At 55.3% G+C, this 22433-nt stretch overlaps 1 protein-coding gene across 1 annotated transcript in view; it reads left to right on the forward strand.

Annotated features, from left to right (window-relative positions):
* The window catches only part of LOC140396483 (uncharacterized), a 183343-nt gene that overhangs the window by 89860 nt on the left and 71050 nt on the right, over positions 1-22433 (forward strand). Inside the window, exon 18 of the mRNA XM_072485151.1 lies at positions 13271-13391. Coding sequence (XP_072341252.1) covers positions 13271-13391 — 121 coding nt within the window. The remainder of the gene's footprint in view (positions 1-13270; positions 13392-22433) is intronic.

The raw sequence follows: 22433 nt of genomic DNA on the forward strand, positions 1-22433 counted from the left end.
ATGGCCTGAGTGACGCCAGAGCTCAATACCCTAACCCCATTTGAGGACTGAGCCCTTGAGCTTGCTGGCGAGGTGCAGGACTGCTCCCGTGCAGAGGGCAAGCTCACGACACCAAGATGTAAGAATGCTCAACACATCCAGCAAGCCTCATGTGAGTGGCCTTTCTCTGATCAGTGTTCCTCTGTCCCGCTATAAGGCCATCTCATTTCCTCTGCAGGTCAATCAGCAGACCAGCCCAGTCCATCCTCATGCCACTGGACGTCACAGACCTGAGCAGGCTGAGGCAGACACAGAGCCCGGATTGAAGAGGTGTCACACCTGTCAACCGCACCCTCCACCTGCAAATATAGTAGACAGGCTTCTGGGTCACTCACTGGTGAGCACCTCGACCTGATGATCCACAACAGGCAGGGATCCAGCACTCAGAAGGATGCTGGAACCCAGAATCGATAACATGCCCCTGGGTCAATAATGTGCCCCTGGGTATGGTCTTTCCAGAGGTGCTGAAGCTACAAAGGCAGTGTCGCGAGCATCAGGAAGGGATGACAGCATCCCTCCTCGTACTGCAAGGCCAACTGGAGGAGTCCCGTTACCTTCTGTCCAAGGAGATGGTGCCGTCAGTCTGACATAATGAGTCTAACCCTGCGAGTGTGGCGTCCGCACTGGAGACCTTGGCGCAGGACGTAAACTCCATGGCAGGGGATTTGCGCCCCATGATTCACCTTCATGGCTAAGGGCACGACCTTCATGGTGCAGGGCTTCAACTGCATGGTGCAGGCATGAGTGGGAAATTCACGTGTGCCAGCACCAGAGAATGGCATGGCTTCTGGATCTCACTCAACTCCCGCTCTATCTCGGGCACCCAAAGGGAAGAGGATCAGCAGGAGTGCAGCCCGGGGCCCTACACCCAGGAGACCCTGGGGGTGTCTTAACCATATGATATCCCCCTCCCTCTGAACTAAACACCTCGGAGTGAAGCACTACAACACCCGTACTGCCCAAAAGCAAGCCAGAACGCTCCAGATCCCAACTCCCATGGATACCCACCAAGGTCATCTCAGACAACAGGACGTGGAGGTCAACAGGCTGCCTCATCATCAATTGTGGATCCTGGGGGTACATTTAGATGTAGCGGGAGGGTGAGGAAGACGAAGAAATGATTGGCATCTAGTGGCACAGGTGAACCGAGGCACTATTAGAGAAAATACACCATTGGAACAACTAGCTAGCATTGACAATCACTGTTCACCCATAAAGAGTCTGCGCACTGTCATGTCATGGCGGCATGCTCCACAAAGCCCCACGCAAACTCTGTGCTTCCTCCCTGTGCAGCGTGAGAATGACAGCGCTATGTCTCTCCCACCTCACACACTGACAATGCAGTAATGCCGCATCACTCCTGGTGCAGGCTCCCCCCCCCCCCCCCAACCCACTCCCCCAGTCCCCATCCATGAAAGATTCCCCCCCCCCTCCCCCTCGGCACACCAACGTTCAACCTCTCTATGCCATAATTTTCTAGTTATGAGGATGCAATTGGCTGAAGACATGTGAGTCTGTCCACCTTGTTCAAAGGTGGAGATACACACTGGGACTCCTGACCTTGGAGGGGCAGTAGCAGCTGAGATGCGTTATTCTGTCTCTCTGGGCCCCTATATCATCCCGTTCAGTGGCAGGTCATGTGGAGGTCTGTCAGACATTTCGCAGTGGTTAAGCGGAGCATCGCTCGGTTCTCACTGTAAGTCATCATCATTATCCTCTGTGTCCAGTCATTCGCTTTTGTGGCCTGCCCATGAATGGGGCGGCCATGTCGATGACCTGCCGCAGGCCCCACAGTAGTGAGAAGAAAAGGGACACATGCTGTGAGAGGTCCTCACACTATACTCCTGGTCATCACCAAACCGGGAATCAATGAGGGCTTCCCTAGACCTGTGCCCCATGCGGGCTTTAGCCATCGCAAGAGGCCTTCCCCCTCCACAGGTTGCATGTTGCTGTCCTCCTCGACATCCTCCTCATCAGAGCAGATGTGGCACGCCTTCATCTCCTCCTGGTCCGCTTGTCCCACTGCAATAGCAGATTGTGCAGAGCACAGCAGACCATTATGATATTGGGGGCTGTATCAGACGGCTCTCCATGACTGGTCCAAGCATCTGGGGCGAAATTCTCCGGAAACGGCGCGATGTCCGCCGACTGGCGCCCAAAACGGCGCAAATCAGACGGGCATCGCGCCGCCCCAAAGGTGCGGAATGCTCCGCATCTTTGGGGGCCGAGCCCCAACCTTGAGGGGCTAGGCCGGCGCCGGACGAATTTCCGCCCCGCCAGCTGGCGGAAAAGGCCTTGGTGCCCCGCCAGCTGGCGCGGAAATGACATCTCCGGGCGGCGCATGCGCGGGAGCGTCAGCTGCCGCTGACGGCATTCCCGCGCATGCGCAGTGGAGGGAGTCTCTTCCGCCTCCGCCATGGTGGAGACTGTGGCGGAGGCAGAAGGGAAAGAGTGCCCCCACGGCACAGGCCAGCCCGCGGATCGGTGGGCCCCGATCGCGGGCCAGGCCACGGTGGGGGCACCCCCCGGGGCCAGATTGCCCCGCGCCCCCCCCCCCCCCCCCCCGGGGCCAGATTGCCCCGCGCCCCCCCCCCCCCCCCCCCCCCCAGGACCCTGGAGCCTGCCCGCTCCGCCTTGTCCCGCCAGTAAGGTAGGTGGTTTAATTTACTCCGGTGGGACAGGCATTTTAGCGGCGGGACTTCGGCCCATCCGGGCTGGAGAATCGAGCGGGGGGGCCCGACAACTGGCGCAGCTCGATTCCCGCCCCCGCCGAATATCCGGTGGCGGAGAATTCGGCAACCGGCGGGGGGCGATTCCCGCCCCCGCCGAATCTCCGGTGCCGGAGACTTCGGCAACCGGCGGGGGAGGGATTCACGCCAGCCCCCGGCGATTCTCCGACCCGGCGGGGGGTCGGAGAATCTCGCCCAAGAACCGCATCTTCAGCTGTCCAATCACCGACTCGACCAGCGCACACATTGACACATGAGCCTCATTGTAGTCTCCATAGGTGTTTGTGGCCTCTGTACTGGTGCCATCAGTCACCTCCTGACTGGGTACTCTTTGTTCTCGAGAAGCCATCCCACCAGCCACTGCTCTTCCTCAAAAACAGCTGGGATCTAGGTGTGCCCCAGGAAGTAACTATCATGGATGCTCCCCAGGAACAGGCACACATCTGAATGATACAGGTCACATGGTCACAGATGAGCTGGACATTGAGGGGGGGTGGTATCTTTGTAGTTCAAAAATGTTACCCCATGCACATGGGTGCAGGCAATGGCACCCTGTACCTGGGGTGAAGCCCGTGACCCGAGCATCCTGGCTCGCCTGGTCCAGGTTGATGTACATGTGGGCCCATCTGTGTGCACCGACTGAGAAATTCTGCACAAGTCCCCCATGAAGCCCTGAAACAAGCCAATGGCAATGGGTGACCTCCCAGTCCATGTGTTGCTAACTCTTGCATCACCTGGCGCAGGAGGTGCACCGACTCCCGGGACAGTCATTGTTTTCCCCGGCACTGGACCTCTGGAGGTGGGAAGTTCTACGTCGGAATCCCCACGTCCGAAAGTGTCGCCACCGAGGCTCCACAATCTATTGCCCTGCTCCCAGAAGATCAATAGACCCAGCCTCCCCTCCTCTGCAGGGCGCTGTTCCTGGCAGAGTACAGCAGCACATCGATGTCCCCCCACACCGAGTGAGGACTGAAGGCAGTTCTGCGCATTCAATGGACCTGTGTCCTACCTTCATGGGAGAATCATGATGCTTCCTTAACTGTATGACTGATGAGCGAATGCATTATAATGCCTTGCATTTGGGGCCACAACTGTGTCACCTCTCTGTTATGTGAGTATGAGCCTTGGAGTTCAATGCTTGGGGGCTCGGTTTACAACTATTTTAAGCAACACAAATAACCAAGTAAAATAAATCTAATAGACTAAGGGACAAATTAGAACAGCCCCTCGAAGGAAAACTGCCGTAAACAAAACGCGAATCAGAAATAAGACATGAAACATCAAACCAAAATGTGATTAAAGGGATCAATCAGGCACCTCAGCCATGAGGGTGCTTTTGGACACCACATGCTCCCTCCCCAGGGACACCCAGCCGCGAATGTAGCCACGGCAGAGGGGCAGACAGTCTGGTCAGACAGCCCCCTTCGGTCGGCCGGTGCCTAGACCTGTTGATGGGAAGTTTGACCAGGAGCAGGTTCAGGAGGAGATCCTCCTCCCCAGGGGCATGTTCATGAGGAGCTCCTCCTCCCCAGGAGCAGGTTCATGAGGAGGTCCTCCTCCCAGGAGCAGGAAGACGAGGAGGTCCTCCTCCCCAGGAACAGGGTCACGAGGAGGTCCTCCTCCCAGGAGCAGGTTCACAAGGAGTCCTCTTCCCCAGGAGCAGGTTCACGAGGAGGTCCTCCTCCCCAGAAGCAGGTTCACGAGGCGGTCCTCCTCCCCAGGAGCAGGTTCACAAGGAGGTCCTCCTCCCCAGGAACAGGGTCACGAGGATGTCCTCCTCCCTAGGAGCAGGTTCATGAGGTGGTCTTCCTCCCCAGAAGCAGATTCACGAGGCGGTCCTCCTCCCCAGGAGCAGGAACACGAGGAGGTCCTCCTCCCAGGAACAGGGTCACGAGGATGTCCTCCTCCCCAGGAGCAGGTTCATGAGGTGGTCTTCCTCCCCAGAAGCAGGTTCACAAGGAGTCCTACTCTCCAGGAGTAGGTTCACGAGGGGGTCTTTCTCCCCAGAAGCAGGTCCACGAGGAGGCACTACACCCCAAGGGCAAGTACATCAGGAGGTCCTCCTCCCAGGAGCAGGAACACGAGGAGGTCCTCCTCCCCAGGGGCAAGTTCATGAGGAGGTCCTCCTCCCCAGAAGCAGGTTCACGAGGGGGGTCTTTCTCCCCAGAAGCAGGTCCACGAGGAGGTACTCCACCCCAAGGGCAAGTACATCAGGAGGTCCTCCTCCCAGGAGCAGGTTCACAAGGAGTCCTCCTCCCCAGGAGCAGGTTCACGAGGTGGTCCTCCTCCCAGGAGCAGGTTCACGAGGTGGTCCTCCTCCCTAGAAGCAGGTTCACGAGGAGGTCCTCCTCCCCAGGAGCAGGTTCACGAGGAGATCCTCCTCCCCAGGAGCAGGTTCACGGGGAGGTCCTCCTCCCCAGGAGCAGGTTCACGAGGAGGTCCTCCTCCCCAGGGGCAATTCCACAAGGAGGTCCTCCTCCCCAGGGGCAAGTTCATGAGGAGGTCCTCCTCCCAGGAGCAGGGTCACAACGGCGTTCTCCTCCCCAGGATCAGGTTCATGAGGGGGTCTTACTCCCCAGAAGCAGGATCACGAGGGTGTCTTCCTCCCCAGGAGCAGGAACACGAGGAGGTCCTCCTCCCCAGGAGCAGGAACACGAGGAGGTCCTCCTCCCAGGAGCAGGAACACAAGGAGGTCCTCCCCCCCAGGGGCAAGTTCATGAGGAGGTCCTCCTCCCCAGAAGCAGGTTCATAAGGAATCCTCCTTCCCAGGAGCAGGTTCACGAGTAGGTCCTCATCCCAGGAGCAGGTTCACGAGGAGGTCCTCCTCCGCAGAAGAATCTTCACAAGGGGTCCTCCTCCCCAGGAGCAGGTACACGAGGAGGTCCTCCTCTCAGGAGCAGGTTCACGAGGAGGTCCTCCTCTCCAGAAGCAGGTGCACCAGGGTGTCTTCCTCCCCAGGAGCAGGTTCACGCGTATGTCCTCCTCCCCAGATGCAGGTTCACAAGGAGGTCCTCCTCCCCAGATGCAGGTTCACAAGGAGGTCCTCCTTCCCAGATGCAGGCTCACAAGGAGGTCCTCCTCCCCAGGAGCAAGAACACGAGGCGGTCCTCCTCCCAGGAACAGGGTCAGGAGGAGGTCCTCATCCCAGGAGCAGGTTCACAAGGAGGTCCTCCTCCCCAGGAGCAGGTTCACAAGGAGTCCTCCTCCCAGGAGCAGGTTCACAAAGAGTCGGCCTCGTCAGGAGCAGGTTCACGAGGGGGTCTTCCTCCCCAGGAGCAGGTTCACGAGGAGGTCCTCCCCATGAGCAGGTTCATGAGGGAGTCTTCCTCCCCAGAAGCAGGTTCACAAGGAGGTCCTCCTCAACACAAGCAGGTTCATGAGGAGGTCCTCCTCCCAGGAGCAGGTTCACGAGGAGGTCCTCCTCCCCAGGAGCAGGTCCACGAGGAGGTCCTCCTCCCCAGGAGCAGGTCCACGAGGAGGTCCTCCTCCCCAGGAGCAGGTCCATGAGGAGGTTCTCCTCCCCAGGAGCAGGTTCACGAAGAGGTCCTCCTCTTTAGCCGTTCTCCGCACAGGCTGTCCATAAATCAGAGGTGTGGGGAAGTGTTAAAAATTGGGCAGCAATCAGTGATGCACTCAAGCATTATAGTGCTGACTAAATTTGCACAATTTACTCATCAAGGAAGGATCAGGGACCGAGCTTTCCCTTATGGCAGGTGAGGCATGATGTGTTATGGACTCTGGGATAACACAGGCTGCAACTGGATGCAGCTTTAACCAAAAGATACTCCAGACCTTGAAGTTAGTTCAATCTGATTTATTGAACCAGTAGCACAGTTAGCACAGTTCTCTATGAGTTCAACTCTCTGCTAACCTAAGTGTGGTTACTCTGTCTGACTGAACCAGACTAGCTCTTAGCCACGTGCTGGAGGTGTGATACTGTACATACACCCTGACTCACTCTGTAGATGTTCATCAGTGGATAGAGGCGGAGTGTGAGTGCCTCGTGCCTTTAGAGTGAGATACCACCCTTGAGTGTTGTGCCTGCTCATTGGCCATGTCCTGTTCTCTGTGTTCATTAGCTGCCGGTCTGTGCCTGCCTGTATATCATTATCTGCATGTCTGCATATCATGACATCTCCCTTTTGAAAAATGTTTTGTGGCATATATTAACATATTTACAAGCGGTGGCATATTTGAACATATTTACATGAGAATACAGCTGTCTAATGTGAGAAAACAGAACATAGCAAACAAAACAAATGTTCATAAGTCCAGTCTCTGGGGCTTACGTCTGTCCTTGTCGACCGCCGGAGAGGTGGTGGTGGGGACGACGGCGCCTTGACAGGCGGGATGGAAGCCTGATTGGTGGCCTCGTAGTTCGAGGTATCAGGAGGTGGCAAAACAACAGACGGAAACGGAGAAGAAAGCGGTCGCGGGCAGGCGACCTTGCGCAGTGCCCGTCTGTTTCATCGCACAACAGAACCATCAGCCATACGTACAGCATACGAGCGGGGCGCAGCCTGTCGAACAACGACAACTGGAGCAGACCAGCCACCATCCGGTATCTTGATCCTGACATTGTCTGCCGGGGATAACACGGGCAAATCGGTGGCATGAGCATCATAGCGCTGCTTTTGCTGGTTTCGGAGCTGCTGCACCTTCTGCAGCACCGGGAGGTGATCCAGATTGGGAAAGTGTATGGCTGGATGTGTCGTCCGCAGGTCCCTGTTCATCAGGACTTGAGCCGGCGACATGCCAGTGGACAGTGGGGTCGCCCTGTATGCAAGCAGCACGAGGTAGATGTCAGAAGCAGAATCCGCGGCCTTGCAGATGAGCTGTTTCACAATGTGCACCCCCTTTTCAACCTTCCCATTGGACTGCGGATAGTGTGGGCTGGAAGTGACATCTTTGAAATGTTATGACTTGTCAAACATAGACCACTCGTGGCTGTTGAAGTACCGGCTATTGTCACTCATGACAATGAGTGGGATACCATGCCTGGAGAACGTCTCCTTACAGGCCTTGATGACGGTCTGAGATGTGAGGTCTGAGAGCTTCATGACTCCAGGGTAATTGGAGAAATAGTCAATAACCAACACGTAGTCACAGTCATTCGCACGAAAGAGGTCGATGCCAACCTTGGACCACGGGGTGGTCTCGATTTCATGCTGCTGAAGCGTCTCCTTACTCTGCGCTGGCTGGAAGCGTTGACAGATCGCACAGTTGAGGACCATTTTCGAGATGTCCTGGCTAATACTGGGCCAGTAGACCGCTGCCTGACTCTGCGTCTGCACTTCTCGACGCCCAGGTGTCCCTCATGGATTTGGCGGAGCACCAAGCTCTGGAGACTGAGTGGAATGACAATCCGGTCCAGCTTGAGGAGGATACCATCAATCACCGTCAGGTCGTCCTTTACATTGTAAAATTGAGGGCACTGCCCTTTCTGCCAGCCATTGGCAAGGTGGTGCATGACACGCTGCAAGAGGGGGGTCTTTGGCTGTCTCCTCGCGGATACGAACCATCTTCTCGTCAGACACCGGGAGGGTGCGAGCACACAGCTGCACCTGTGATTCAATCTGCCGGATGATTTCCAGCGGTTCACTAGGCAATGTGATGGAGCGGGACAATGCATCAGCGATGATGAGCTCCTTGCCAGGCATGTACACTAAGTCAAAGTCGTACCTTCTGAGTTTGAGGAGGATGCGCTGCGACCGAGGCATCATGTCGTTCAGGTCCTTGTGGATAATGTGGACCAGAGGCCTATGATCCGTCTTGACTGTGAATGTCGGCAAGCCGTAGACATAGTCGTGGAACTTGAGAATGTCAATGAGAAGACCCAGGCATTCCTTCTCTATTTGCGCATACCTTGTTTCGGTGGGCGTCGTGGCCCTCGGTGCGTAGGCTACCGGTGCCCAGGATGAAGTGTCATCGCGTTGAAGCAGCACCGCACCGATGCCATCCTGGCTCACATCTGTTGAGATCTTTGTCTCCCTGTCTGGGTCGAAAAATGCCAAGACTGGTGCAGTGGCGAGCTTGCTTTTCAGCTCCAACCACTTTGCCTGATGTGCTGCCTTCCAATCAAAGGCAGTGGACTTCTTCACCAGGTTTCGTAGGGCCGTGGTTTGTGAGGCCAGGTTTGGGATGAACTTGCCCAGAAAATTGACCATGCCCAGGCAGCGCAACACCGCCTTCTTGTCATCGGGAACCTTCATGGCTTTGATGGCCTTGACCTTGTCTGTGATCTGGTCACCTAGGAACTTGAGTGTCGACATACCAAAGCAATATTTGGACCTGTTGAGCTTCAGGCCATAGGCATGGACACGGCGGAATACCTGCTGGAGACAGGAAACATGCTCTTCAGGGGTCATGGACCAGATGATGATGTCGTCCACGTACACACGAGCCCCTTCATTGACCTCCATCATCTGCTCCATGATGCGATGGAAGATCTCCAATGCCGAGACAATGCCAAACGGCATGTGATTATAGCAGTATCTGCCAAACGGTGTGTTGAAGGTGCAGAGCCTACTGCTGGACTCATCCAGCTGGATTTGCCAAAATCCATGTGATGCATCTAACTTGGTGAAAAAACGTGCATGTGCCATCTCACTGGTGAGGCCCTCCCGCTTCGGGATGGGGTAGTGTTCACACATGATATTCGTATTGAGGTCCTTGGGATCAATGCAGACGCGCAGGTCTCCCGAAGGCTTTCTAACACATACCATCGAGCTGACCCAGTCAGCCGGTTCGGTTACCTTGGATATGATGCCTTGTTGTTGAAGATCCTTGAGCTGTTCCTTCATGCGCTCCCTCAGCGGAGCCGGGTCCCGGCGTGGTGCGTGGACCACTGGCTTGGCATCAGATCGTAGCAGAATTTTGCATCGATATGGCAGCGTGCCCATCCCGTCGAACATATCCGGATACTGAGCGAGGATGCCGTCAACGCCGGCCTGAAGATCCACATTGGAGGATGTCGTTGTGTAAACGCGCTGCACGAGGTTCAGCTGCTTGCAGGCATGCACGCCAAGTAGGGATGCCCTTTCTGGCTTGACAATTTCAAAACGTAACCATGCATGTTTGCTCCGGTTGGAGACGAGTAGATGGCAGGATCCCTGTGCCGTGATGTCATTTCCGTTGTAGTCCAGGAGCCTGCAGGCTGCTGGAAGGACCTTGGGGAGCTTCTTGATGCATTTGAAATCTGCCTGTGAGAGGAGGTTGGCAGTAGCACCTGTGTCCAGCTTAAACTGGATGGAGCAGTGGTTGACCTGCATCACCGCACGCCATTCGTCCGCAGAATCCACAGCGAGGATGGATTGTGTTTGTGATGAGCTGGACGTGGCATATTCACATTTGTTAATGATGCCCACACAGTAGGCGGAGTCCAGGCATTCTTCCTCTGGATCTGTTGTGCTGCCAAGATCAGAATCCTGTAATCGTTATTGCACACTCTGAACGCGCCGACATCGGAATTGGGAGCGCTGGCCCCAACTGGTGGTGCAGACCTGCACAAGGCTGCATAGTGTCCAAGCGTCCCACAGTTTAAACATCGCCTGCCTCTTGCAGGGCAGTGTTTCTTTAAGTGGGCGTTGCCGCAGTTCGAGCACATCCTGACGTCGGCGTCCTGACGCTCCGCGCATCATCGCACATGCGCAGTGCGGGTATCGGCCGCTTCGTTATCCCGTTTGCATCGTGCATGCGTGGGGCCCTGGGAAAAGCGTGCAAAATGGCAGCTTTCATCAATGCTGAGGCGCTGCATCTGGGAGATGGCCTGCACACACTCTGCCTCGTGGGAGGCAAGTTTCTCATTTTTAGCCGATTTGTACTGGGCATAGCGATTTTTGGCGTGCTCATGCACTGTGCATGCTTCAATCGCGACTGGCTGGGTCATATGCTTGATCTTCAGTAGCTGCTCTCTCAGAGGATCAGAGTGAACTCCAAAAACGATTTGGTCTCTGATCATTGAGTCAGCAATATCACCAAAGTTGCAGGACAGTGCTAGCAGGCGGAGGTTAGTTAAGAAGGATCTATCTTTACCTTATAGATGCTGTTTGAATATGTAGCGCTCGAAGATTTCATTGGTGTCCACTTCACAGTGACTGTCAAACTTGTCCAGGATGGTCTGAAACTTTGTCTTGTCCTGGCCTTCTGTGAAGTGAAAAAAGTTGAAGAGTTTGATGGCTTGATCACCCGCTGTTGAGAGGAGAAGCGCGATCTTCCTTGCATCAGACGCAGCCACGAGGTCTGAAGCTTCGATGTACAGCAGAAACTTTTGCTTGAATGTCCGCCAGTTGGCACTGAGATTGCCGGAGGCCCTGAGCTGGTGAGGAGCCTGAATCTTCTCCATGGTGCCGGGATACATTCACTGGTCGTCACGGAACGGACTGATGTAAACCACCTAGATTCAGCAGTCTCCTGGTAGCATGATGTGTTATGTACTCTGGGATAACAAAGGCTGCAACTGGATGCAGCTTTAACCATAAGATACTCCAGACCTTGAAGTTAGTTCAATCTGATTTATTGAACCAGTAGCACAGTTAGCACAGTTCTCTATGAGTTCGACTCTCTGCTAACCTAAGTGTGGTTACTCTGTCTGACTGGACCAGACTAGCTCTTAGCGACGTGCTGGAGGTGTGATACTGTACATACACCCTGACTCACTCTGTAGATGTTCATCAGTAGAAAGAGGCGGAGTGTGAGTGCCTCGTGCCTTTTATAGTGAGATACCACCCGAGTGTCCTGCCTGCTTATTGGTCATGTCCTGTTCTGTGTTCATTAGCTGCCTGTCCGTGCCTGTCTGTATATCATTATCTGCATGTCTGCATATCATGACAAGGCACAGCTGATGGATGTGAAGACTGAAATTAGCATGGCAACTTCCTCCTTAGAGGACACCCTCGTTCCCCAGCTTTTAAGGGCTGCAGATTAAACAATTGCTCCAACTTGAATAGCCAGCCACCCAGATGCTAACCCCTGACAGCCTGGCCTCTCAAAACCAGTGGCCTTTAATTTCCAACAATCTAATGCCCACTGGCTTCAAGGTGCCGATGAGTGTAGGGTTTCATTCTCACCGCAGTGGTCCTCCCCCCTGTGTGAGGGTACCTGGGCCTCATGAGGCTGGAAATCACCTCTTGTCAGAGTTCCCCATGCCCTTGCAGCCTGGCATCTCATGGAACCCCACCCACAAATCTTACAGTTGCCCCCAGTGCTGACTCTGTGGATTGACCTGCTCCCACCCATTTTGCAGCTGCCACTCTGGAAGGACAATCCCTCAGTAGTGATATTGCCACAAATCCAGCGAGGAGTACCCTGGAAGTGCTGCTTACACACTAGACCCCTTTAAATCTAAAGGCTTCCAGCTATGAAGGGGACACACAAGGCCTGCGAGTGACCCCCCCCCCCCCCCCCTCCAAGGCCTGAATCCCCCACATCTTCTTGCTGCATCCCTGCGGCTGGTACCTCGGAGGGTAATGGCAGCTTGACCACGCAGTCCAAAATCCGCTTTGAAGGTGTGGTCGGCAGGTTCTCATTTTTATACAGCTGTTGCAAATCGCGCCAGCGTGATGTTTCCCCAACGACCAGGGGACGTGAAGATCCAGGATGAGGGCTCGCTAATGATATTATAACGTATTTATCACGTTTCCCAATTCTCCCCGTATTTTCCGCCTGCATCGCCATTCTCACTGACGGCTATCACAGGTTCAAGATTCTGCCCTTCATCTCAGAAAATGGTTTGAAGTATCAATGGTTTCAATATAAATCTAGTCCTGCTATATTTTAATTCTGTTTTAGCGTGAACTAACATAGATTACAGCAGAGTGCTTTTACAACAGGAGAGATCAAGAGTATATGATAGGCATCCTATATTACTTCCAGTGTGTAAAGGGTAAGCTGTTAGCTCAAAGGCATGTTACATCTGGTTTATTGCATTGTAAAGAATACCTTTCAGTTCATAGAACATGCAGCCCAGTCTTTGAAAATGCCTTTTATGACGAATAAAGTGTTTTGGGTCAAGCCCAAATTGTAATATTTCACTCACCCCCTCACCCAATAACGTTTCCCTTTCAACAGAATAACCTGAGGCATACCATGAATAGTCTGGCATGAGTTCAGATAGCCTTCAAAAATGTTGTACGTCTGTGATTATCAACCATTGGCTGGTTAGATCTCATGAAGGGTAAAACTGCATTAATGTGAAAAGGAGGTCACTATTTAGTTATGAATAGAAGAACGGATGGTGAGATTTATTTTTGTTTGGAATCTCAGAGCTTTCCTCTAGTAAACCTGGCTACATTTTTAGTCCGAATGATGAATGAAATTAAACCTACAGTCTAAATGATGACAAACAGAAAATAATGTTCTCAGAATATAAATTATGTCATCACAATTTCTGAAGACATTTATTTTTAACGTGGCATCAAATTCAGGAGACATCATGCTATTATTCTATTGTGTACTGAACTCGGTTTTAAAGCTCTCTGCTCAGTAATGTGTTTTGTACCCAGGTTACTATGCATACTGGTCATCAGTAATCCCCATTATCATCCACGGAGATACAGACATTCTTGAAGATATCGTTCACAATCACTTAAAAAAGTTGAGTTTCATGAGCAGTCCAAGAAGCAGGTAAGTTTTCTTTACATTTGTGACTGAAATTTGAGTGGGATGATGTAAACATAACAAAAAAACCTACAAGAAGCTTAGTCGATTGGAACCTCCCAATGTTGAAAATGTCCCATAGGTTTTTTAGGGAGGAGAAACAAATCCTGATTTATTTAGGAGAGATGACCGGAAGCGTGACCAAAAGAATGACTCTCAAGGTACCAATATGTGGCCAAAGGAATCTCCAGCTTTAATTCCAGCAGAATATGGAGGGCAAGGGAGACAGTTCACTCTGTTAAGTAACCGTTAACAGTACCTGTGTCACTAACCCACCAGTCAGTGGATGCTGCAAAGTGAGGTGACAGCTGCCTGTTTTGATTGGAGTGGCTGTGGTGAGGGGGGGGGGGGCGGGGGGGGGGGGGGGGGGGGGGGGGAGGGGTTGAGGTGAGGGGGGGGGGAAAGGAGGTGAGGGGGGGGGGAAAGGAGGTGAGGGGGGGGGGAAGGAGGTGAGGGGGGGGAAAAGAGGTGAGGGGGGGGAAAAGAGGTGAGGGGGGGGAAAAGAGGTGAGGGGGGGGAAAAGAGGTGAACATAGAACATAGAAAATACAGCACAGAACAGGCCCTTCGGCCCACGATGTTGTGCCGAACCTTTGTCCTAGATTAATCATAGATTATCATTGAATTTACAGTGCAGAAGGAGGCCATTCGGCCCTTTGAGTCTGCACCGGCTCTTGGAAAGAGCACCCTACCCAAACTCAACACCTCCACCCAACACCAAGGGCAATTTGGACATTAAGGGCAATTTATCATTGGCCAATTCACCTAACCCGCACATCTTTGGACTGTGGGAGGAAACCGGAGCACCCGGAGGAAACCCACGCAGACACGGGGAGGACGTGCAGACTCCGCACAGACAATGACCCAATCCGGAATCGAACCTGGGACCATGGAGCTGTGAAGCAATTGTGCTATGCACAATGCTACCGTGCTGCCCTTAAGAACAAATAAATCTACACTATATCATTTTACCGTAATCCATGTACCTATCCAATAGCTGCTTGAAGGTCCCTAATGTTTCCGACTCAACTACTTCCACAGGCAGTGCATTCCATGCCCCCACTACTCTCTGGGTAAAGAACCTACCTCTGATATCCCTCCTATATCTTCCACCTTTCACCTTAAATTTATGTCCCCTTGTAATGGTGTGTTCCACCCGGGGAAAAAGTCTCTGACTGTCTACTCTATCTATTCCCCTGATCATCTTATAAACCTCTATCAAGTCGCCCCTCATCCTTCTCCGCTCTAATGAGAAAAGGCCTAGCACCCTCAACCTTTCCTCGTAAGACCTACTCTCCATTCCAGGCAACATCCTGGTAAATCTTCTTTGCACCTTTTCCAGAGCTTCCACATCCTTCCTAAAATGAGGCGACCAGAACTGTACACAGTACTCCAAATGTGGCCTTACCAAAGTTTTGTACAGCTGCATCATCACCTCACGGCTCTTAAATTCAATCCCTCTGTTAATGAACGCGAGCACACCATAGGCCTTCTTCACAGCTCTATCCACTTGAGTGGCAACTTTCAAAGATGTATGAACATAGACCCCAAGATCTCTCTGCTCCTCCACATTGCCAAGAACTCTACCGTTAACCCTGTATTCCGCATTCATATTTGTCCTTCCAAAATGGACAACCTCACACTTTTCAGGATTAAACTCCATCTGCCACTTCTCAGCCCAGCTCTGCATCCTATCTATGTCTCTTTGCAGCCGACAACAGCCCTCCTTACTATCCACAACTCCACCAATCTTTGTATCGTCTGCAAATTTACTGACCCACCCTTCAACTCCCTCATCCAAGTCATTAATGAAAATCACAAACAGCAGAGGACCCAGAACTGATCCCTGCGGTACGCCACTGGTAACTGGGATCCAGGCTGAATATTTGCCATCCACCACCACTCTCTGACTTCTATCGGTTAGCCAGTTCGTTATCCAACTGGCCAAATTTCCCACTATCCCATGCCTCCTTACTTTCTGCATAAGCCTACCATGGGGAACTTTATCAAATGCCTTACTAAAATCCATGTACACTACATCCACTGCTTTACCTTCATCCACATGCTTGGTCACCTCCTCAAAGAATTCAATAAGATTTGTTAGGCAAGACCTACCCCTCACAAATCCGTGCTGACTATCCCTAATCAAGCAGTGTCTTTCCAGATGCTCAGAAATCCTATCCTTCAGTACCCTTTCCATTACTTTGCCTACCACCGAAGTAAGACTAACTGGCCTGTAATTCCCAGGGTTATCCCTAGTTCCTTTTTTGAACAGGGGCACGACATTCGCCACTCTCCAATCCCCTGGTACCACCCCTGTTGACAGTGAGGATGAAAAGATAATTGCCAACGGCTCTGCAATTTCATCTCTTGCTTCCCATAGAATCCTTGGATATATCCCGTCAGGCCCGGGGGACTTGTCTATCCTCAAGTTTTTCAAAATGCCTAACACATTTTCCTTCCTAACAAGTATTTCCTCGAGCTTACCAATCTGTTTCACACTGTCCTCTCCAACAATATCGCCCCTCTCATTTGTAAATACAGAAGAAAAGTACTCATTCAAGACCTCTCCTATCTCTTCAGACTCAATACACAATCTCCCGCTACTGTCCTTGATTGGACCTACCCTCGCTCTAGTCATTCTCATATTTCTCACATATGTGTAAAAGGCCTTGGGGTTTTCCTTGATCCTACCCGCCAAAGATTGTTCATGCCCTCTCTTAGCTCTCCTAATCCCTTTCTTCAGTTCCCTCCTGGCTATCTTGTATCCCTCCAATGCCCTGTCTGAACCTTGTTTCCTCAGCCTTACATAAGTCACCTTTTTCCTCTTAACAAGACATTCAACCTCTCTTGTCAACCATGGTTCCCTCACTCGACCATCTCTTCCCTGCCTGACAGGGACATACATATCAAGGACACGTAGCACCTGTTCCTTGAACAAGTTCCACATTTCACTTGTGTCCTTCCCTGCCAGCCTATGTTCCCAACTTATGCACTTCAATTCTTGTCTGACAACATCTTATTTACCCTTCCCCCAATTGTAAACCTTGCCCTGTTGCACGTACCTATCCCTCTCCATTACTAAAGTGAAAGTCACAGAATTGTGGTCACTATCTCCAAAATGCTCCCCCACTAACAAATCTATCACTTGCCCTGGTTCATTACCAAGTACTAAATCCAATATTGCCCCTCCTCTGGTCGGACAATCTACATACTGTGTTAGAAAAGCTTCCTGGACACACTGCACAAACACCACCCCATCCAAACTATTTGATCTAAAGAGTTTCCACTCAATATTTGGGAAGTTAAAGTCACCCATGACTACTACCCTGTGACTTCTGCACCTTTCCAAAATCTGTTTCCCAATCTGTTCCTCCACATCTTTGCTACTATTGGGGGGCCTGTAGAAAACTCCTAACAAGGTGACTGCGCCTTTCCTATTTCTGACTTCAACCCATACTACCTCAATAGGGTGATACTCCTCGAACTTCCTTTCTGCAGCTGTTATACTATCTCTAATTAATAATGCCACCCCCCCCACCTCTTTTACCACCCTCCCTAATCTTATTGAAACATCTGGTGAGGGGGGGAAAAGAGGTGAGGGGGGGGAAAGAGGTGAGGGGGGGAAAAGAGGTGAGGGGGGGAAAAGAGGTGAGGGGGGGAAAAGAGGTGGGGGGGGGAAAAGAGGTGAGGGGGGGGAAAAGAGGTGAGGGGGGGGGAAAAGAGGTGAGGGGGGGGAAAAGAGAGGTGAGGGGGGAAAAAAGAGGTGAGGGGGGGAAAAAAGAGGTGAGGGGGGGGAAAAGAGGTGAGGGGGGGGGAAAGAGGTGAGGGGGGGAAAGAGGTGAGGGGGGGGAAAGAGGTGAGGGGGGGAAAGAGGTGAGGGGGGGAAAGAGGTGAGGGGGGGGAAAAGAGGTGAGGGGGGGGAAAAGAGGTGAGGGGGGGAAAAGAGGTGAGGGGGGAAAAGAGGTGAGGGGGGGAAAAGAGGTGAGGGGGGGAAAAGAGGTGAGGGGGGGGGAAAGAGGTGAGGGGGGGGGGAAAGAGGTGAGGGGGGGAAAGGAGGTGGGGGGGAAAGGAGGTGGGGGGGAAAGGAGGTGGGGGGGAAAGGAGGTGGGGGGAAAGGAGGTGGGGGGGAAAGGAGGTGGGGGGGAAAGGAGGTGGGGGGGGGGGAAAGGAGGTGGGGGGGGAAAGGAGGTGGGGGGGGAAAGGAGGTGGGGGGGAAAGGAGGTGGGGGGGAAAGGAGGTGGGGGGGGAAAAGAGGTGAGGGGGGAAAAGAGGTGAGGGGGGGAAAAGAGGTGAGGGGGGGGAAAAGAGGTGAGGGGGGGGGAAAGAGGTGAGGGGGGGAAAGGAGGTGGGGGGGAAAGGAGGTGGGGGGGAAAGGAGGTGGGGGGGAAAGGAGGTGGGGGGGAAAGGAGGTGGGGGGGAAAGGAGGTGGGGGGGAAAGGAGGTGGGGGGGGAAAGGAGGTGGGGGGGGAAAGGAGGTGGGGGGGGAAAGGAGGTGGGGGGGGAAAGGAGGTGGGGGGGGAAAGGAGGTGGGGGGGGAAAGGAGGTGGGGGGGGGAAAGGAGGTGGGGGGGGAAAGGAGGTGGGGGGGGAAAGGAGGTGGGGGGGGAAAGGAGGTGGGGGGGGAAAGGAGGTGGGGGGGGAAAGGAGGTGGGGGGGGAAAAGGAGGTGGGGGGGGGAAAGGAGGTGGGGGGGGAAAAGGAGGTGGGGGGGGTGTAGCGCACAAAGACTCCGAGAGACGAATAGAGTGAAGTCGATGAGGCTTTATTTATTAAGCGTGACTGTTCCCCCGCAGTTCAGTAGTAGACTGCCTGCGGGGGAGGACTCCTGGTTCTTATACTCCGCCTTCAGGGCGGAGCTAGAGGTCAACGGCCATCCAGGACCCGGGATCTGTCAGCCAATGACATCACGGCTTCACAGTCCCACATGACCCCTACTGCATACTACCACATTCACCCCTTGTTAAAAATGAACCCGGCGGGGTGATGCTTCGCATGGTGGTAAGGGTTTACAAGGCTGGTCCTGGGAGGAAAACTTTCGCATGTTATTACAGTATGTACAAGGTTTTTTTTTTGTTTCGAACTATTTACAGTAATCGTCAGGAGAAAAAGACAAAATGTTCTCGTTAAAAGTCCACATATTGTAGTGTTAGATCGACGCCACGAGTCGGTCGGGCGGTCTGGTAGTCCGTGTCGATCGCCTTGGCCCCGGTGGTGGTGGTGGTGGTGCTTGTTCCGGTGTTGTCGTCTCCGGGAGCCTTACGGTTTCAGCTTGGGCTTCACTCCTGGTCGGGCCTGGGAGGAGGACCGATCCTCCTGGGAAGGGGGCGGTCGCGGGGTGCGGCGGTGGCAGGGAGGGGGTGATTGGTGTCGGGGGGGTGTGTGTGTTGCCGGTGGGCGCCAGATCTCGCAGGGAGACCGTGTCCTGTCGGCCGTCGGGGTACTCCACGTAAGCGTGCTGCGGGTTCGCGTGAATGAGGTGAACCCTTTCGACCAACGGGTCCGACTTGTGCGCCCGCGCATGTTTTCGGAGCAAGATGGGTCCTGGGGCCGCCAGCCAGGTCGGCAGCGACGTTCCAGAGGAGGACTTCCTGGGGAAGACAAGGAGGCGCTCATGAGGCGTTTGGTGCTAGTACAGAGTAGTGACCGGATGGAGTGGAGGGCGTCCGGGAGGACCTCCTGCCACCGTGAAACTGGGAGGTCCCTGGACCGTAGGGCCAGTAGGACGGTCTTCCAGACCGTGCTGTTGTCCCTCTCTACTTGCCCATTGCCCCGGGGGTTGTAGCTGGTCGTCCTGCTCGAGGTTATACCGTTGCTGAGCAGGAACTGGCGCAGCTCGTCACTCATGAAGGAGGACCCCCTGTCGCTGTGGACGTATGCGGGGCAACCGAACAGTGTGAATATGGTGTTCAGGGCTTTAATGACTGTGGCCGCGGTCATGTCAGGGCAGGGGATGGCGAATGGGAAGCGGGAGTACTCGTCCACCACATTAAGGAAGTATGTGTAGCGGTCGGTGGAGGGGAGGGGTCCTTTGAAATCCAGACTAAGGCGTTCAAAGGGGCGGGAAGCCTTAATCAGGTGCGCACCATCCGGCCTGAAAAAATGCGGTTTGCACTCTGCGCGGATGTGGCAGTTCCTTGTGACTGTACGGACCTCCTCCAAAGAGTATGGGAGGTTGCGGGACTTAATAAAGTGGTAGAACCGAGTGACGCCCGGGTGGCAGAGGTCCTCGTGGAGGGTTTGGAGGTGGTTAATTTGTGCGTTGGCACATGTGCCGCGGGATAGGGCATCGGACGGCTCGTTCAGCTTTCCGGGACGATACAAGATCTCGTAGTTGAAGGTGGAGAGCTCGATCCTCCACCTTAAGATCTTGTCGTTTTTGATTTTGCCCCGCTGTGCATTATCGAATATGAAGGCTACCGACCGTTGGTCCGTGAGGAGAGTGAATCTCCTGCCGGCCAGGTAATGCCTCCAATGTCGCACCGCTTCCACTATGGCTTGGGCTTCCTTTTCCACTGAGGAGTGGCGGATTTCTGAAGCGTGGAGGGTTCGGGAGAAAAAGGCCACGGGTCTGCCCGCTTGGTTAAGGGTGGCCGCTAGAGCTACGTCGGAGGCGTCGCTCTCGACCTGGAAGGGGAGGGACTCGTCGATGGCGCGCATCGTGGCCTTTGCGATTTCAGCTTTGATGCGGCTGAAGGCCTGGCAAGCCTCTGTCGACAGAGGGAAGGTCGTGGTCTGTATTAGGGGGCGGGCCTTGTCTGCATACTGGGGGACCCACTGGGCGTAATATGAAAAGAAGCCCAGGCAGCGTTTTAGGGCTTTTGAGCAGTGCGGGAGGGGAAATTTCATGAGGGGGCGCACACGTTCGGGGTCGGGGCCTATTATCCCATTGCGCACTCCGTAGCCCAGGATGGCTAGGGTTGCGAGGCCGCAGATAGTGAGTGGGGGTATTGGGCCGCCGAATTTGAAGGTTAGGCTCTGTAGATTGCACTGGAAGTCTAATCCCAGTAATGTGGGGGCGCAGAGTTGGGGAAGGACGTAGAGCCTGTAGTTTTTGAACTCCCTCCCTTGCATCGTTAGGGTAACTATGCAGAAGCCTTTGATCTGTACGGAGTGGGTTCCTGCAGCTAGGGAAATCTTTTGTGCGCTGGGAGGGATGGTCAAAGAACAGCGTCTTACCGTGTCGGGGTGGATAAAGCTCTCCGTGCTCCCGGAGTCGACAAGGCATGGTGTCTCGTGCCCGTTTATCAGCACCGTTGTCGTCGTCGTCTGGAGCGTCCGGGGCCGTGCTTGGTCCAGCGTCATTGAAGCCAGACGTGGTTGTAATGGTTGAGCGTCTTCTTCGAACCCCGTGGAGCCGTCGACGCTGGGGTCCGTTGTTGCCGTCCAAGGTGGCCTCGGGGGTGAACAAGATGGCTGCCCCCATGCATCGCACATGGCTGGGGTGGTCCAAGATGGCGGCGCCCCTCCTCCCCTCGTGGTGGCCGGGACCCAAAATGGCGGCGCCTGCGGGTCGCACATGGGGCGCTGGGGGGGGTTGGGGAGCGTTAGGAACACGCAGGACTCCCTCTTCTCTGGGGACAGCGGTGGCCGGGACCCAAAGTGGTAGCGCCGGCGGGTCATACATGGGGCGCGGGTGGGGGGTTGGGGAGCGTAAAAGGCGTGCAGGGCTCCCTGTTCTCCGGGGAGAGCGGTGGTCGGGACCCAAGGTGGTTGCGCCTGCAGGTCGTACATGGGGCGCTGGGGAGCGTAAAAGGCGTGCAGGGCTCCCTGTTCTCCTGGGACAGCGGCGACCTCCCGGGACCGGCACACAGGCGCAAAATGGCCCTTTTTCCCGCAGCTCTTACAGATCGCTGCGCGGGCCGGGCAGCGCTGCCGGGGGTGTTTCGCCTGGCCGCAGAAATAGCAGCGGGCTCCCCGGTGGAGGTGGGGGGGGGGGGGGAGGTGGAGGTGGGGGGGGGGGGGGAGGAGGTGGAGGTGGGGGGGGGGGGGAGGAGGTGGAGGTGGGGGGGGGGGGAGGAGGTGGAGGTGGGGGGGGGAGGAGGTGGAGGTGGGGGGGGGGGAGGAGGTGAAGGTGGGGGGGGAGGAGGTGGAGATGGTGGGGGAGGAGGTGGAGATGGGAGGGGGCGGGGAGGAGGTGGAGGTGGGGGGGGAGGTGGTTGGGGGGGGGGAGGAGGTGGGGGGGGGAGGAGGTGGAGGTGGGGGGGGGAGGAGGTGGAGGTGGGGGGGGGGGAGGAGTTGGAGGTGGGGGGGGGGGAGGAGGTGGAGGTGGGGGGGGGGGAGGAGGTGGAGGTGGGGGGGGGGAGGAGGTGGAGGTGGGGGGGGGGAAGGAGGTGGAGGTGGGGGGGGGGAAGGAGGTGGAGGTGGGGGGGGGGGGGGAGGAGGTGGAGGTGGGGGGGGAGGAGGTGGAGATGGTGGGGGAGGAGGTGGAGATGGGAGGGGGGCGGGGAGGAGGTGGAGGTGGGGGGGGAGGAGGTTGGGGGGGGGAGGAGGTGGGGGGGGGAGGAGGTGGAGGTGGGGGGGGAGGAGGTGGTGGTGGGGGGGGGGGAGGAGTTGGAGGTGGGGGGGGGAGGAGGTGGAGGTGGGGGGGGGGAGGAGGTGGAGGTGGGGGGGGGGGAGGAGGTGGAGGATGGGGAGGGGAGGAGGTGGAGGTGGGGGGGGGAGGAGGTGGAGGAGGTGGAGGTGGGGGGGAGGAGGTGGAGGTGGGGGGGGAGTAGGTGGAGGTGGGGGGGAGGAGGTGGAGGTGGGGGGGAGGAGGTGGAGGGGGGAGGGAGGTGGAGGGGGGGAGGGAGGTGGAGGGGGGAGGGAGGTGGAGGGGGGGGGAGGAGGTGGAGGTGGGGGGGGGAGGAGGTGGACGAGTGGGGGGGGGGGGGAGGTGGAGGTGGGGGGGGAGGAAGTGGAGGTGGGGGGGGAGGAAGTGGAGGTGGGGGGGGAGGTGGAGGTGGGGGGGGAGGTGGAGGTGGGGGGGAGGTGGAGGTGGGGGGGGAGGTGGAGGTGGGGGGGGAGGTGGAG

Source organism: Scyliorhinus torazame, chromosome 19 (genome assembly GCF_047496885.1).
Source record: "Scyliorhinus torazame isolate Kashiwa2021f chromosome 19, sScyTor2.1, whole genome shotgun sequence".
In the NCBI taxonomy this organism is placed as follows: Eukaryota; Metazoa; Chordata; class Chondrichthyes; order Carcharhiniformes; family Scyliorhinidae; genus Scyliorhinus; species Scyliorhinus torazame.